General features: G+C 44.3%; 1 protein-coding gene across 1 annotated transcript in view; it reads left to right on the forward strand.

Annotated features, from left to right (window-relative positions):
- LOC111968171 (receptor-type tyrosine-protein phosphatase gamma) overlaps window positions 1-17129 on the forward strand; it is a 328528-nt gene that overhangs the window by 76489 nt on the left and 234910 nt on the right. Inside the window, exon 2 of the mRNA XM_070442954.1 lies at window positions 7129-7233. Coding sequence (XP_070299055.1) covers window positions 7129-7233 — 105 coding nt within the window. The remainder of the gene's footprint in view (window positions 1-7128; window positions 7234-17129) is intronic.

Consider the following 17129-nt stretch of genomic DNA (forward strand, 5'->3'; position numbering starts at 1 on the left):
CAGTGCAGTAGCAATGTCTATTGTCTGTACTTGGATTTTGCTAAGTGACATGTGTTATGGATTGTTTATATGCACTGACCTTCAAGCCTCCGTTTAGAAATAAATAAACAGAAAAAAAGAAACGACTGCATCTCATTTATCTTTATTTCCTGTTCTCCATGATGCCAGTGATGAATGCAGGTGAAAAATAATAATAAATGTAAGCGAAGACAACTCCCACAAATCACCTCTCCATCCTCCACCAATCAGCCGGAACATTACTAAAGATAACTCACAGTCCTTTGCTCTGCATTCTTATGAGATAACTGCTCCCTCACAGGGAAGCATGTACTGTAGATTTGGTCATTGCTATTGGGCAATGCTATAAGGACTTCTCTAACCTTTACCCTTACCCCAACCATAGCCATAACTCTAAATTAAAAACACAGAGGTCCACCTTCTTACTCATGAATTTGTCTGACATCGGCAATCTAGCATGGCCATTAATGACTACCTGTAGCGTTATGTGACCATATTATTTACATTAAACCTGCTACTGTAGGTTCCACAATTAATCCCCTTAAACATAGGACTTTTTTTGCTTCCACCTATGGCCGTGATTGGGAGTCCCATAGAGCGACGCACAATTGGCCCAGCATCGTCCGGTTAGGGAGGGTTTGGCCGGGGGGCTTACAAGTAGGCCGTCATTGTAAATAAGAATTTGTTCTTAACTGACTTGCCTAGTTAAATAAAGAACAATTGTGTCTCGGGGACTCTTAAAGGGTATGAACACAAGGGCATCCCGAGGGGCGCAGCGGTCTAAAGGCACTGCATCGCGGTCTAAGGCACTGCATCGCGGTCTAAGGCACTGCATCGCGGTCTAAGGCACTGCATCGCGGTCTAAGGCACTGCATCGCAGTGCTTGAGGCATCACTACAGCCCCGAGTTCGATCCCAGGCTGTGTTGCAGCCGACCGTGACTGGGAGACCCATGAGGCAGCGCACAATTGGCCCTGCGGGATGTCCTCTAGCGACTCCTTGTGGCGGGCCGGGCGCATGCACACTGACTTCGGTCGCCAGTTGTACATTGTTTCCTCCGACACATTGGTGCAGCTGGCTTCCGGGTTAAGCGAGCAGTGTGTCAAGAAGCAGTGCAGCTTGGCAGGATCCTGTTTCGGAGGACGCATGGCTCTTGACCTTCGCCGTACGGGAGTTGCAGCGATGGGACAAGACTGTAACTACCAATTGGATATCATGAAATTGGGGTAAAAATATTTTTTTAATATATACAAAAATAAGGGTATGAACAAAGAACAAAGACAATATCTATAAGGGACTTGGTTCCATGGTGTGCTTTAAATGGGTACAGAATCTGATGGCTGTAGCTACTGAAACATGAATGGGCTATGTCTTTCACAGTGACATCATGTGCCTTTTTGTGTGATAGGAGTATAAAGGAACCCATGGCAGCCCCTGTGTTTGTAATTGCGGTGGACAAAAGGCGATGTTAACTGTATCTGGACTGTATGTCTTCACAGTGGAGGTGTCAGCATTGGCTTTGTGTTTGGCTCAGCGACCTATTAATTAACATTGGTGTGCATGGAGTGACCAGCCGTGGTGCATACTGTCTCCTGTCTATAGCAGATCAATGCAGAGAGAAAACACACAGGGAGACGGGCGCTTGGAACCGCCGTGTGTCTTCAAGTGCATTTTCCACTACACTAAAGACCCATTTGAGTAATGTGCTTCCGACACGCTCTCGTGTTGCCTCCCAGTGTTTCTGCTTTATGGACGATGCACCAGCATTTTGGCTTTACAGCGTTCTCTCACCATATCTCTCTCTCTCTCCCTCTGTGTGCTTCTCTCACTGCCTTTGGCTGAGACTGTAGTGAACTCACCCCATGCTGGGTTGTCTTTTCTCTGGGGACTGATTCCCTCTCATCTCTGCTGCTCTCCCTACCCAGTCTCAACACGGTGCCCTAGGCCCAACCACAGCCTCTAACCTATAGCCCAATGCCAAGACCAACATCCCAGCCCCCATTCCTCACACCCCCCATTCACAGCCCCAGCCCCCTCTTAATCCCTTCCCAAGCCCCTATGCCTGTCCCTCTGGCAGAGGATCTGGGCACCCACCAGAGAGTGTGTGGAGGACTATTACAGCCCTGCAAGGTTTATTTAACGTGACAGCTGTTACTCTCTGATCACCACGGTGCAAGTGTTTTGGACTGCCAGTATGTGTGTGTGGTGTGGCTGTTTGTGTTTGTATTTCTGTTAGTAGGCTTTAGTGTGTGTGTGTGTGTGTGTGTGTGTGGTGTGTGTGTGTGTGTGTGTGTGTGTGTGTGTGTGTGTGGTGTGTGTGGTTGTGTGTGTGGTGTGTGTGTGGTGGTGTGTGTGTGTGTGTGTGTGTGGTGTGTGTGTGTTGTGTGTGTGTGTGTGTGTGTGGTGTGTGTTTGCTTGTCGCGGATGTCCTTCAGTAGTAAGGACGTATTGGAGAGAGATGAAAATAATGCTAATTAAGTGTATTACAGTAGTGAGGACTACCCTGGCTGACACACACACACACACACAACACACACACAACACCACACACACACACACACACACACACACACACACACACACACACACACACACACACAACACACACCACACACACAACACACACACACACACACCACACACACACCACACACCCACACTGTGCTCTGTGTGTGTGTGTGTATGTGCACCCAACTGTGTGTTTCTGGACACCCCATTCTGCCTCCTCGAACCACTGAAGTGGTATAAAAAAAGCCATTCTGTGTTTGAATGAAGTGACAGCAAACATGCAGCAATAGCTTCAATGGCTGGTCTGCTGTGATTGATTGATTGCAGGAACCAATACTTTCCATCTCTTTTCTCAAGAGGAACTTTTGTGTGATTCGCTCAGTGTGGAAACAAAAGACAGGGTCAGTCAAAGTTTCAGTTTCTTTCTGCTTTATGGAGTTCTGGCAGTACGTACAGCTGGAGCAAGGAAGCACATTTGTTGTTGTTGGCATTCACGTATATTATATTTGCATGCAGATTTGCATGGTGTGTGTTTTTGTTGTGTGTGTTTTTGTTGTGTGTGTGTGTGTGTGTGTGTGTGTGTGTGTGTGTGTGTGTGTGTGTGTGTGGTGTGTGTGTGTGTGTGTGTGTGTGTGTGTGTGTGTGTGTGTGTGTGTGTGTGGTGTGTGTGTGTGTGTGTGTGTGTGTGTGTGTGTGTGTGTGCATTCTGACCTTGCTGAACACCCCTTTCAAATAGAGCTCTATGTGAGTTCTCTATCCTAGTGAATCTGGGAGTTGACATTGCAGGTGCTGCAGGTCTTGCCAAAAAGAGCTAATCACAACTTCATTACCCTTGTGAAGCCACCAATGGCACCTTCATTCTCTGTTTCCAGGACACTGCGTAACTGTCTACTTCATTCTCTGTTTCACTGCCGAACTGTCTACTTCATTTGGCTTTCTGTTAAAGTCGTGACCTTAGCCTCAGGGAAGTTTTATAGATATAGATATAGGGCTAGGAAGAGTAGCTGCTGCTTCTTCAGCAGCTAATGGGATCTGAATAAAACAATATAGTTCTAGACTCGGATCCTTGTTTGATTACATCTCCCATATCATTGTTTCTGCAGAGATGGCCTGACAAAAATGTCAGCCCCCAATCTCTCTCTCAATAAGAGCACATTTGTCAAATAGGAAATTATAAATCAATTAGGTAAACATTTGTTTAGACCAGCGCAGCAGAATGTAACCTCTCGCAGAAAGACTAGATCATAGGACATCCCTAGCATTGCCTGCACTGTTAAACAAGGACTTTCTCAAGTTCCCTCATAACACTATGTGCTCTATGCAATGAGTTTGAATAAGATGCTGTTTTTTAGGACAGGGTTTCTTGCGTCATTAGTATGACACATGACTGCTAGTGTCTTTGTGTGGTGGTTTGTATTTGTGCATCTGTGTGTGTGTGTGTGTGTGTGTGTGTGTGTGTGTGTGTGTGTGTGTGTGTGTGTGTGTGTGTGTGTGTGTGTGTGTGTGTGTGTGTGTGTGTGTGTTGTGTGTGTGTTGTGTGTGTGTGTGTGTGTGTGTGGTGTGTGTGTGTGTGTGTGTGTGGTGTGTTGTGTGTGTGCATGCGTGTGTGGTGGTTGTGTATTTTTGCTGCTTTCCTGGCTGTGTTGATGTTGATAGTCTTTGACAGGGTCTGGGTGAGCAGGGAAGTGGTGGCTGTTGTGGTAGAAGACACAGAGAGCAGTGGATAGGAGGAGAGAACGTGGATGTGTTGTATGGGAATTGCAGTGTTCCCCCTATGTGCTTTTGTTCATAGTTTGCAACATTTACAAAGTCTTACGCACATACAGTATTCCACGTGTTATTAAACCGGCACTGAGCCCTTGTGATCAATGTTCCCTCTAATTTCTTTCCGCATGGAGCAAATGTCATGTTCTGTGCAACTTCCAGTGTGCATTTCCTGTACCTGCTTTAATGTACTATTCTAACAGTGGCGAAGTAGGCTACTGTGGCTATTGGATCGTAATGTAGGCTACCAGAGTGGCCTACCATAAAAATGTGAAAAAATACATCACATAACATTTTAACATGGAAATAGCGGTTCGATCATTCAGCCTACAGTAGCAGCCAGTGTGGGCCTACATTCTATGAAACTTTTGAAAGAAACATGCAGGGCTTGACATGAACCTGTTTATCCACCTGTCTTTCAGACAAGGAGGTGACTGAACATTTTGTTGTGTTGTTTGATGCAAAAATAAAAGTCATTATTATTCCCAAACCATTATTACAGAGAATCAGACAAATTATGCTACCCTCTGCCTATTGGCTACTTAGCTTATTAAAGTCTGTCTCAAAATACAACACTGCCCCTTTAAGACATAAAAAAAGCTCTTTACCTGACTCACTTTTCAAAGATGGCTAGAAATGTATACGTTTTGTGCTCTTGTAGGAAGCAATCACTCCCCTATTACTGACTAAAAATGATCTATAACTGCGCTAATAACTCACTAACTAGCAAAGAATATTAAGAAATGTGCCCACTTGGCTACATGCAGCTCTCGCTTTTAACTCAAAACAAGTGCATAATAATCTCGACCGCTCATGCTCACAGTCCAGTTCAAAGTGAATGGCACAAATCCATATATGGCAATGGTCTATTTGCGTATTGGCCTACTGCAGCTCTGTGTAGAGTACAGGCATGTCAATGCAATATAATCCTACTCCAATGTGCACTGCCTACAACAAAATCTCTTGCATAGTTAGTTTTGCATACAAAGTCTTGCATAGTTCGGTATGTTGCATTGAATGTGGCTAATATTGCATTGATTCATCACAATTCCCACAGCAAAGGGAAACGTTGATAGTGTTAACTAACGGGGAAAACTCTAGAAAGTTGAGTGAAGTTCAATCTCGTGCTTCTCTTCGCAGGCTGATATTTCTTCTCCACGGCAGTCCTGGGGGTGTTGCGTGCCCACGCACGCGTGCAGCTTAGAGGGAACATTGCTTGTGACTTTTTTAAACTGGCACTACCAGTCGAAGCCTGTTCCCTACTCTCTCCCCCCTCCTTCCTCCTCCTCTGAAAACGCATAGAAGGCCTTTGTTCTTTTCTCCCTTCTTTCTTGCATCCTGCTCTCCTCTCCTCCTGTTGACAGGTTGCCAGGCAGCAGGCTGCCCATCACAGTGACCCAGAGACTGTCGTTAGGAGAGTGGGCTGGGCTGAAAAAAGGGTCCCACCCCACTATGACCCGACACTGTATTACTCTGTCCTCTTCTCTCCCTCTTTCTCTATCTACCTCTCTCCTCTCATTCTACCCAAACGCTGCCATCTATCCCTCTGTAGCCTTTTCCCCCCATCAGCACCTCTTCTCCTCCCATCCCTAGTTCCCTCTCCCCTCCCCACCCCATATTTATATTCTTATGTTACAGTGCTGGGGATAGTTTCAGTGCTGGGCTGGGCTTTGGCACTCTGGACTGATTGACTGCTTCAATGGACACCTGTGTAGATAGTGGCTAGCTGTTAAATGACTGGCCACGGCTGAAGTGCTACAGCCATGAGAGGACAGGGTTAACTCCTGGGGCCTCACAGGCATGTGGGGAAGAATGAGATGAGCTTGTACGATGTGTGTGTGTGTGCGTGCATGTGTGTTTGTGTGTGTGTGTGTGTGTTAGAGAAAGAGAGTCAAGGGTAAGAGACAATGGGAGAGGGAATGAATGACAGAAAGAAAGAAAGGCAAGAAGAAGGATAGTGAGAGAATGGGTTTGGCGTGGATTGAGAGGTTAGGGTGGGGCTGCATAATAACATTTTCTGTTGGGAGAGCATTGGGAATCGATAATGTAATTCATAGAAAAGCCATGGACTGGCCTCTCATTGACATTCACAGGCATGCTCAAGCTTACATCCCCAAGAATTAAAGAAGAGAGAAAAATCGGTCTGTCATTGAAACAAAGAGTCACCCATTGTTTATATCAAGCCCTTAAGTAACCGCAATGCCCAGCGAGGAGCCTTTAAAATATCATTAGGCTTTGATTGACATCTCCGGTGGCCCAGTGTCCTTGGTGATGCAGTGAGTAAGGAGGTAACCACACGGTCAGCCAGCGCTCAGCACGTGTCCTCTTACCTGTGACGCTCTCTCTCTCTCTCTCTCTGTTCTCATAACCGCATGTGGCCATTTTAGGTCAGATAAATTGTAAAATGCCAGTTATTCCCAGGTACTGCCAAAGCCCATTTGTGGCACAGCAAGTGAGGGGCAGGAGTGTGGGTGACTCTTACCCAAAAACTCAGCAGCCCGCAGCTCACATCCCAGAGGCCCCACAGTCACAATGAGCCTGGCATAATCGGATCTGATCTGATCTCTTTACCAATGAGCCACACTATGTATCTATGTATCTGTATTCATGCCAAAGTTTTAAGGAAGTTGTTGTGGCTTTTGTGGTAGGATGTTTTGGTAAGTCATTGTAAGCACTGTTTGACGCACTGGCTGTGTAATTCGGCTGTGTCCAAGTCACAGTCGGTCTCTGTTTCTTAATGAGAATGCTGTTAGCAAGAGCAGTGCTTTTTTGTTTTACCACAGTGAGTGAGTGCAGTGCCATTTTGGTGACATCCTTCTCCTTTCTCTCCCCCACACAGCGCTGACAGGAGGGCAGCCCGGGTCCACGCAAGGGAGCCAAGATGGCCGAGCGCCCGGGAGCAGACTCAGAAGAGCGGCCGAGGAGTCCTACTGGGCCTATTCAGGTGTGTGTGTTAATGCAGAATGGTTCTTACTCTCTCTCTCTCTGTCTGTCTCTCTCTGTCTCTCCCCCTTCTCCTTCTCTCCTCTCTCCCTCTTCCTCCGCCTATCCTCCCTGTTCTTTAGAGCCCTGGCCTCAGGGATTCTCTGGGCTTTTTATTTTATGAATGTTTCTGTGGAGAAAAAGTGACTTCTTTTGTCCCTCTGAGCGATATTTGCAGAGGAGGAGCATTAATATTTTACTGTGCAACCAAGCCTCGGGCAACAAATGATCTTTATTTTTTTAATATATTTCTGTTCCCATGTCTACTCTAATTGTAGCCCGACGCTGCATTAAAGCCAGGGGCTCGTGGCAAAGTAGAGCTGGTGACAGATTCACTTAGCGAGCTGGGTATTGATGCTTAGATCTATTAATGGTGTTTTGTGTCATGGCACGCATAATATTAAAGGCTTATATAAGACTCTGATGTAACTGTGGGTGTAATTTCAGCAAGAAGAAAACAATACAGATTGTGTAGGACAGTCACAGAGATCCCTCCATTTTGTAAAATGTGTGAAGTGAGTGAGTGAGTGAGTGAAGAGAGAGAGAGAGAGAGAGAGAGAGAGAGAGAGAGAGAGAGGAGAGAGAGAGAGAGAGAGAGAGAGAGAGAGAGAGAGAGAGAGAGAGAGAGAGCTGAGGATAGTAGGTTATGCTTGGTTTGAGAATGCTGATGGCTCCAAACCCTTTCATGTGAATCAGCGGTGGCACTCTGGCAGCCCACCCTGATATTTAATAATCACATCAGTCCCTGTGGGGCCCGGTCACCCACTGCTATTGCTCCTCTCAAACAGCTGAGAGCCTCCTTATACCTCGCTATACTAGCAGCAACCACAGACCTGTCACTAATACTGAACTGCATCTCTCTCTCCTCTCTCTCCTCTCTCTCCTCTCTCTCCTCTCTCTCTCTCTCTCTCTCTCTGGGCCGTAGGGACATGAAGGAGAGGAGAGGCAGTATGTAGGGCTGTCCCTAGATATTGTCTGAGTTTGTGCACAGCTCTAAGCTCTCATCTCTCTCTGCGTGTTAATGCGTCATTCTCTCTGGCGGGCTGATGGGGCAGTCTGCTATGCCTCAGTGAGGTAGCCATTCTGGAATCTGTCATCTGAATATATACTGGTGGATCTGATTACGACAAGCTAATAACTATTTTACTGTAAGCTCACCAGGTTGCGAAGTGATGACTTCACCAATATTGGATGCCTTATTACGCCAGTGGATATGTTATTATTTGGATGTCTGTTATTCTTTAGAAGTCGTATACATAAATTATGACTTAATCAGTTAACTTGAGTCTTCCAAATACAGTGACAACATACAAAATACATAATCTATACAGCTAAAAACAACAATGCAATGTCAAAACAAGTTGACATTGAGGTTACCTGACTTTGTTGACAAAATCAAGATGCTTTTTGTATCAATCAATGCTTTTTGTATAAAAAATCTTAAATTACAGCTACATTTTGCGATTAATCGTAAGGGGTTCAATCGTCAGGGTTTCAAACTGTAGAACCCAGTTCCTACATATGAATATAAAAATGTATTTTATCAAACAAAACTATGCTACATTTTATCTCTGGGACCCTCAGGATGACAAATCAGAGGAAGATTAGTGAATGTAAGTACATTATTTACCTTCAGAGGTGAATGTATCAAACCAGTTGCCATGATAAAAGTTTTTTGTTGATGTGCACTCTCCTCAAACAATAGCATGGTATTTTTTCACTGTAATAGCTACTGTACATTGGACAGTATGTACAGTATGTAATAAATCAGACAAATACTGAGCTATATTCCATGCTCATTTTTTTGGTTGAAATTATGTTCTAAATGGCATTAGCACTTGGATTGGAACTGGTGCTATGGTCGGATGATATGAAAATAGAGCTCTTTGGCCACGCACACCAGTGGTGGGTTTAGCATTGAAAAACAGAAGCATATGCAGAAAAGAACCTCATACCTACGGTAAAATATGGTGGTGGATCTTTGATGTTTTTGGGCTATTTTCCTTCCACTGGTCCTGAGGCCCTTGTTAAGGTCAACGGCATCATAAACTTTTCCAGTCAACGGCATCATAAACATTTCCAGTACCAGGACATTTTAGCCAAAAATCTGGATGCCTCTGCCAGGAGGCTGACACTTGGCCACAAGTGGACCATCCAGCAAGACAATAACCCCCAAAACGAATCAAACCCTACAAAGAAATGGTTAATTGAGCGCAAAATCAACATTTTGCCATGGCCATCTCAGTCTCCTGACTTGAACCCTGTTGAAAAGCTGTGGTTTGAATTGAGGAGGGCAGTCCATAACAGCAGACGAAGGATATCAAGGATCTGGAAAGACTGAACATACGACCTCATATCAGAATTACTGCCTCAAAGTGAGGCGGCTGAGGCCTTAATTAAGATATGCAGTATAAACCAAACAAATGACCCCAGGTGAGTTATGCCCTCCAGTCTACATAATTACAAGTGCTTTTCCATATATTTTAAGAGGCCTTTTTTGTGAGCGTCTGACTGAAACACTGAGGCCAGATCAATAGGCCCTCCCTCATGCCTTCTCTCCCACACGCCGCTACAAAGTTCACATTAAGGTGGATTTGATGGAAAGTTCCACTTTTCCACGTAAAAAAATAATTAGCTCAATGGCACTATAAATCACCCTCCCTCCTGGATATTAATTTTAAATCCCTTGTATCCTCAATACTTCTGGCTTCAATGGGAGGTGTACCCTAATTTATGAGATAGAGAATTCACCACCTTGTCCGTTTCATATCAGTCCTCATAGCCCATTTCACATTCACTGGCAGGCTTGAGTTGAGAGCTCTCTAGGTTTTGTGTGCAGCTTTGAAGAAAATACATGAAGATGGAAATTGATGATATATTGTACTGTAGTTTAACTTTAGAGGATTAAGGGCTGTGACTTAAATAACAACTCATAAAGATAGTCATTTCTGTGAGGATGTTAAACAAAATATATCTTTCTTCTTTAGTATGCTGCTTACTCAGTAGGCCTATGCTTAAATCCACTCTAAGTCTTTGGATTCTAAGAGTGTGCCTTTACTTCTTATGAGTGTTTGTACACGTATCGTTTTTCTGTGTGTATTTCTGAGGACGTGTAAATATGCTTTGGAGTGGATCCTCTATGCATATTCAGTAGTATGCTGTAGTAGGGGACAAAGAAAAACTGCATTGGATCAACCTTGAATCTGCAGTGCTCCACTTGTCCTAAAATGCACTTAAGGGTGTTTCCTAATGGATTAATATGCACGTTATTTACTGAATGAGGTCTTCAGACCAGGTCATTCGTGTAAGGTGTGATGGGTTATGTATTATCCAACACCTTTTAGTGATTGCATCAGCACTCAGGGGAATTACATGTAATTTGAGATCTAGCAGAGTTATGACAATGGTAGGGCATCTGGTTGCCATGCCAACCTTTACAGAACTGCCTGCCATAGAGGTTCTGAAATGACATTAGGACAATCACAGACTTGCCTGTCAACAGCAGTCCTCATCGTATACAATTATATGAAATGAAGATGGAGAAATTAGTATTATTTAATCAGTTCTGCCCACACAAAAAACAGGGAAATAAATCTTGTTAGCACGGGTGGTCATTGGTCACTGATACATCTCTTCCAGGTCTGTATAATTATTTCTTCAAATGAAAATTATGACAGTAAATCTCAGTAAGACAAAAATAATGGTGTTCCAAAATGGTCCAGTTGCCAGGGCCACAAATACTAATTCCATCTAGACACCATTTCCCTAGAGCACACAAAAAACTATACATACCTCTGCCTAAACATCTACCCTTTATGGTTGTGAGGTCTGGGGTCCACTCACCAACCAAGAATGAACAAAATGGGACTAACACCACATTGGGACTCTGCATGGAGAATTCTGCAAAAATATCCTCTGTGTACAACGTAAAACACAAAATAATGCATGCAGAGCAGAATTAGGCCGATACCCGCTGATTACCAAAAAAGAGCTGTTCAATTCTACAACCACCTACTGTAAAAGGAAGCGATTCCCAAACCTTCCTTAACAAAGCCATCACCTACAGAGAGATGAACCTGGAGAAGAGTCCCCTAAGCAAACTGGTCCTGGGGCTCTGTTCACAAACACAACCAGAGCCCCAGGACAGCAACACAATTAGACCCAACCAAATCATGAGAAAACAAAAGAGAAGTACTTGACACATTAGAAAGAATTAACAAAAAACTGAGCAAACTAGAATGCTATTTGGCCCTAAACAGAGTACACAGTGGCAGAATACCTGACCCAAAATTAAGGAAAGCTTTGACTATGTATTAACTCAGTGAGCATAGCCTTGCCAGGTCTGCCGTAGGCAGGCACACTGCCCACAAAATGAGGTGGAAACTGAGCTGCACTTCCTAACCTCCTGCCAAATGGATGACCATATTAGAGATACATACTTCCCTCAGATTACACAGACCCGCAAAGAATTTGAAAACAAATCCAATTTTATAAACTCCCATATCTTTTGGGTGAAATACCACAGTGTGAAATCACAGCAGCAATATGTGTGACCTGTTGCCACAAGAAAAGGGCAACCAGTGAAGAACAAACACCATTGTAATTACAACCCATATTTATGTTTATTTATTTTTCCTGTTGTACTTGCACATCGTTACAACACTGTATAGAGACATAATATGACATTTGAAACGTCTCTATTCTTTTGGAATGTTCACAGTTTGTTTTTATTGTTTATTTCACTTTTGTTCATTATCTATTTCACTTGCTTTGGCAATGTAAACATATGTTTCCCATGCTAATAAAGCCCCTTAAATTGAAATGTAATTGAGAGAGCGAGAGAGATGTCGTGTCAAGGCAGCTGAATGTTTAGAGGGAACAGAGGGCTGAGGGCAGCCTAACAGAATGGAAAACAAAGCCTCAAACCTGACTTGGCATGCTGATGAGAGCAGCTTCCTAGTGTGCTGTTCAAGTCCTCTTTTCTCTCACTCCCAGCTCTACTTTTCCCTGTATGTGGTGGCACATCTCAATCTCTCTTTCAAGCTGTTTGTCTTTCACACTCTACTATGTCAGTCAATGTTTGCTTGTATGGTACCCTTTAGCTGGCTTTAGTTGTGATACAGGAACCGGGTCTGGTATCTCTGAATGACGCCACCTGCTCTCAGGGTATACTATTTTTTTAATATCTTTTTTTTCACCTTTATTTAACCAGGTAGGCTAGTTGAGAACAAGTTCTCATTTACAACTGCGATCTGGCCAAGATAAAGCAAAGCAGTTCGACAAAAACAACAACACAGAGTTACACATGGGATAAACAAACGTACAGTCAATAGCACAATAGAAAAATCTATGTACAGTGTGTGCAAATGTAGTAAGATTAGGGAGGTAAGGCAATAAATAGGCCATAGTGGCGAAATAATTACAATTTAGCATGAACTACTATAGCTAATAGATCAGAGGACTGATAGCCTAGCTTTGCTGTAGCTCTCTCTCTTTGTGCTAAGGATTTTTACCTATGCAAATACATCATGTGACATAGTGCTGTAACAGAAACAGGAAGTGGGAATGAAGGTGTTAAAATTAGGGTTGAGGTGGAGGATGAAAACAAGAGTGGAGAATGAAAACAAGATTGCCAGGAGTGAAAGTAAATAAGAGCGATGGAGAGAGAGTAAATTAATTAATGAGAGAGACAGCCCTCTCTCTGACTCTGCAAGGCTTGTTGACTGTCATTCATGAATGTGGCGAGCAGAGCGTGTCTGTGCTGTGTTTAAGTATGTACGGCATCAGAGCAGCATGGCCCATCATGAGGCCGCTCTAATAGAATGACCCAGCTCTACTGACAGCAGCACACTCCTGCAAATGGAGCTGCACATCTGCCACTGTGCTGCAGTAATTGTGCAATTTACTGTACAGCCAATATCCCGCCATCCTAATTGAATATGACTTTGTACTGTTTGAGTAATCTCTCCATTTTAGACCCTGACCTCAGGCATGCTTCAGCTCCGGATACAGCGGATGGGAGAGGAAGACAGAGAGGGAGAGGTAAAGTGAGAGAGGAGAGAAGGATCGAGAGGGAGAGATGTGAGATAGAGGCAGAGAGAAGGATAGAGAGAGGGAGTGGCGTGAGGTAGAGGCGTGAGGTAGAGGTGTCCGATAAAGCATGTAGGTCACATTGAGAGGCGGTGGGTTCCTGGTGATGACATCACTACCGTCACCATCACTGCTGCTGCTAACACCTTACCAAGGACAAACCATTCACTTGACACATAGAAAAAGGGAAAGAGAGAAAGAGGGAGGCTGAGGAAAAGGAAGAGAGAGTCAAGGGAGGGAAAGGCTGAGGGAAAGATGGAGAAGAGAGAAGAGAGAAGGAGGTAGAGAGATGAGACCAAAACCAGATGGCTCTGTTTGGCTGCCTGGCTGAGTGAATCCTGTGTTTGTTTCAAGTGTTTGGGCTTGTGTTTCTACTGGTTTTAGTCCTCCTGACTGTTTGTGGGTGGCTGGGCCTGTAAGTGGGTTATAAAGATCAACATCACTACAATCAGAGCAGAAGATGGTGAATGGATTTGGAATGTAGATGACCCATTGTCCTACCTCCCTCTCCCTCTCCCCTCCTCTACTCTCCTGTCTTTCCTCAGCACAGAAAATACTGTTCTAGTGTTAGAGAAGGGATGGATGGATGGATGGATGGATGGATGGATGGATGGATGGATGGATGGATGGATGGATGGATGGATGGATGGAGGAAGGGAAGAAGGGGAGGGAAAGTGCAGTGAGGGGGAATTTGAGGAGTAATTAAAGCTGGTTTTGACTTAATCACAGATTATCCATTATATCGACCAGATACTCAAGTGGCAACTCTCATGATTAAATTAAATGTCTTGAAAAATGGAAGGCAGTTCAGGTGGAGGCAAGATCAGGTGGGAACATTTTAGTCAATGAGAGGGCAGATATGAGTGTGAACAACAGGCATAAATCCGATATAAAGTGTTTTTTTCTCAAAGTTGCCGGGATGTCACGTGTCCTACTTATATCATTAGACTTGTAGCAACCTAAGCATTACGGAACTTATTTTCGATCAAATAAGCCACATGTATCAAATAAGCCATTACATTTTTTGTTGACCAAATTCGACACTCTCATTGACCTCCATACAAAAACTCCTCGCTTGTTGAGGCCAAAAAATGGAATAGACAGATTTTGGGCCTAGTTATCCCTCTCGCTTCGCCTCTTCCTCTCTGACCTAATTAAATCTCTCTTCTTGACGTACACACAGGGGGAGGCTTGGAAGTAAGATTTGTATTACGTAAGATGTGCAGAATAAGATATTACATGGAGTTCTTTAAACACGCCAGCTTATTAGTAATGCAAAGCCTTAGGCTGCATTAGGATGAATTATATAATTGCCATCATTTTCATAAATGCATGGTAACATTCAGCTGTCAGCCAGCAAACTTAGCTGCTCACCAACTATTCATATGGATGACTTTATATACACTATATATACAAAAGTATGTGGACACTCTTTCAAATGAGTGGATTCGGCTATTTCAGCCACATCCGTTGCTGACAGGTATATAAAATCGAGCGCACAGCCATGCAATCTCCATAGACAAACATTGGCAATAGAATGGCCTTACTGAAGAGCTCAATGTGATATCGTCATAGGATGCCACCTTTTCAACAAGTCAGTTCGTCAAATTTCTGCCCTGCTAGACCTGCCCCGGTCAACTATAAGTGCTCTTATTGTGAAGTGGAAACGTCTAGGAGCAACAGTGGCTAATCCGTGAAGAGGCAGGCCACACAAGCTCACAGAACGGGAACACTCACTACCGAGTTCCAAACTGCCTCTGGAAGCAAAGTCAGTTCAAGAACTGTTTGTCTGGAGCTTCATGAAATGGGTTTCCATGGCCCGAGCAGCCGCACACAAGCCTAAGTTCAAAATGCGCAATACCAAGCGTTGGCTGGAGTGGTGTAAACCTTGCTGCCATTGGACTCTGGAGCAGTGGAAACGCGTTCTCTGGAGTGGTGAATCACACTTCACCGTCTGGCAGTCCGTCGGACGAATCTGAGTTTGGCGGATGTGCCAACTGTAAAGTTTGGTGGAGAAGGAATAATGGTCTGAGGCTGTTTTTCATAGTTCGGTCTAGGTCCCTTAGTTCCAGTGAAGGGAAATCTTAACGCTACAGCATACAATGACATTCTAGAGGATTCTGTGCTTCCAACTTTGTGGCAACAGCTTGGGGAAGGTCCTTTCCTGTTTCAGCATGACAATGCCCCTGTGCACAAAGTGAGGTCCATACAGAAATGGTTTGTTAAGATCGGTGTGGATGAACTTGACTGGCCTGCACAGAGCCCTGACCTCAATCCCACCGAACCTTTTTGGGATGAATTGGAAAGCCAACTGCGAGCCAGGCCTAATCGCCCAACAACAATGCCCGACCTCATTAATGCTCTTATGGCTGAATGGAAGCAAGTTCCCGCAGCAATGTTCCAACATCTAGTGGAAATCCTTCCTAGAAGAGTGGAGGCTGTTATAGCAGCAAAGGGGGGACCAACTCCATATTAATGCATATGATTTTGGAAAGCGATGTTTTGGTCATGTAGTGTAGTTTCCACAATCATTCTATCAACAGACGATCAAGATTTACACAAATACTATTTCTCTGAATAGGTTGATTAAATTGGCCTCAAGATCAGGCGAGTGAAATAGAATGGAGTGCATGAGATCAGATCAAGTGGTTTGTGTGTGGATAAATGCAGGGGGGTGGTGGGGGCCGAGTGGGGCTCTGTGCAGGCCTGCTTAATGACTCAAAACTGGAGCCTCTGATGAAAGGAAAGAGGAAAATCACGGATAGAGCTAAATATAGGAGACAGGAAGAGAGGGATGAGGGAGAGAGCGATGGGAAGTAGATGGTGATCACTCTTTAGTGTTTAATCTGCAGTTGGAGAGTGGTTGGAGAGAGTGTGTGTGCGTGGGCTGGATGTGGATGCCTTCCAGATGAGTAAGTATAACACAAATGCTTGGTTAGGCTAATCTGATCTGTGGTATAAGGTGGTGGTTAGGAGCTGTGTGTGTGTGTTTGTGTGTCTGCTTGCTTGTGTGTATTTGTTTGTGTGTGTTTGGTTATAGTTTCTCTCTGCTGTGCAGCTGAAAAGCAGCAAATGGATTAGCCAGGGCCACACATTGTGAAATTGATTAAAGTTTATTTCAAGCTTTAGTACTCTGGGCCATTACTCATAACAGGGCTGGTAATATCGCCACACACAGAGACTCTAGGGAGACTGAGGGAGCATCGTATCTCTCTATAAAGCAGAGGAGGGCTGTGTGCGGGTGTGCCTGTGTATGTGGGGGTGTTTAGGGTTAGCTTTATAGTGAAGGGGGTGAGTGGAGGATAATACAACATATTTAGCTGAGCAAGGGGGTGAACAGATGAAGAATGGAGCAGAGGGGGATTTGAGGAAGATGTAGCTGAATAAGAGATGAGTGGAAATGTCAAATTTAATGTGAGCTTGCCTCTGTGTGGTCTGATGAACATTGGCTTCTGAATAAGATCCCTGAAGAGGTAACAGTGTTGCGCAACAGATTTTGAGGTGTGTGTGGTGTGTGTGTTTCATGAGAGGGATTAGTCAGAGTCAAGGACTTTGAACCACCCAGGTACTTTGTGTGGGTGTGTGTGTGTTACTGCCGACCTCGAAGAGCACTTTCTGAGTTGCCACTCAGATGGTCTGCTCTTCCCAGAGCATGGTTCTGATCACCTCACATGCCACCCTCATACACCACAGTGACCATTAGAGCATCCAGTGGTAACTCCCCTGTCTCTCCACATAGATTGTGTTTGTGTGTGTGTGTGTGTGTGT

This window comes from Salvelinus sp. IW2-2015, linkage group LG1 (assembly GCF_002910315.2).
Source record: "Salvelinus sp. IW2-2015 linkage group LG1, ASM291031v2, whole genome shotgun sequence".
Classification (NCBI taxonomy): Eukaryota; Metazoa; Chordata; class Actinopteri; order Salmoniformes; family Salmonidae; genus Salvelinus; species Salvelinus sp. IW2-2015.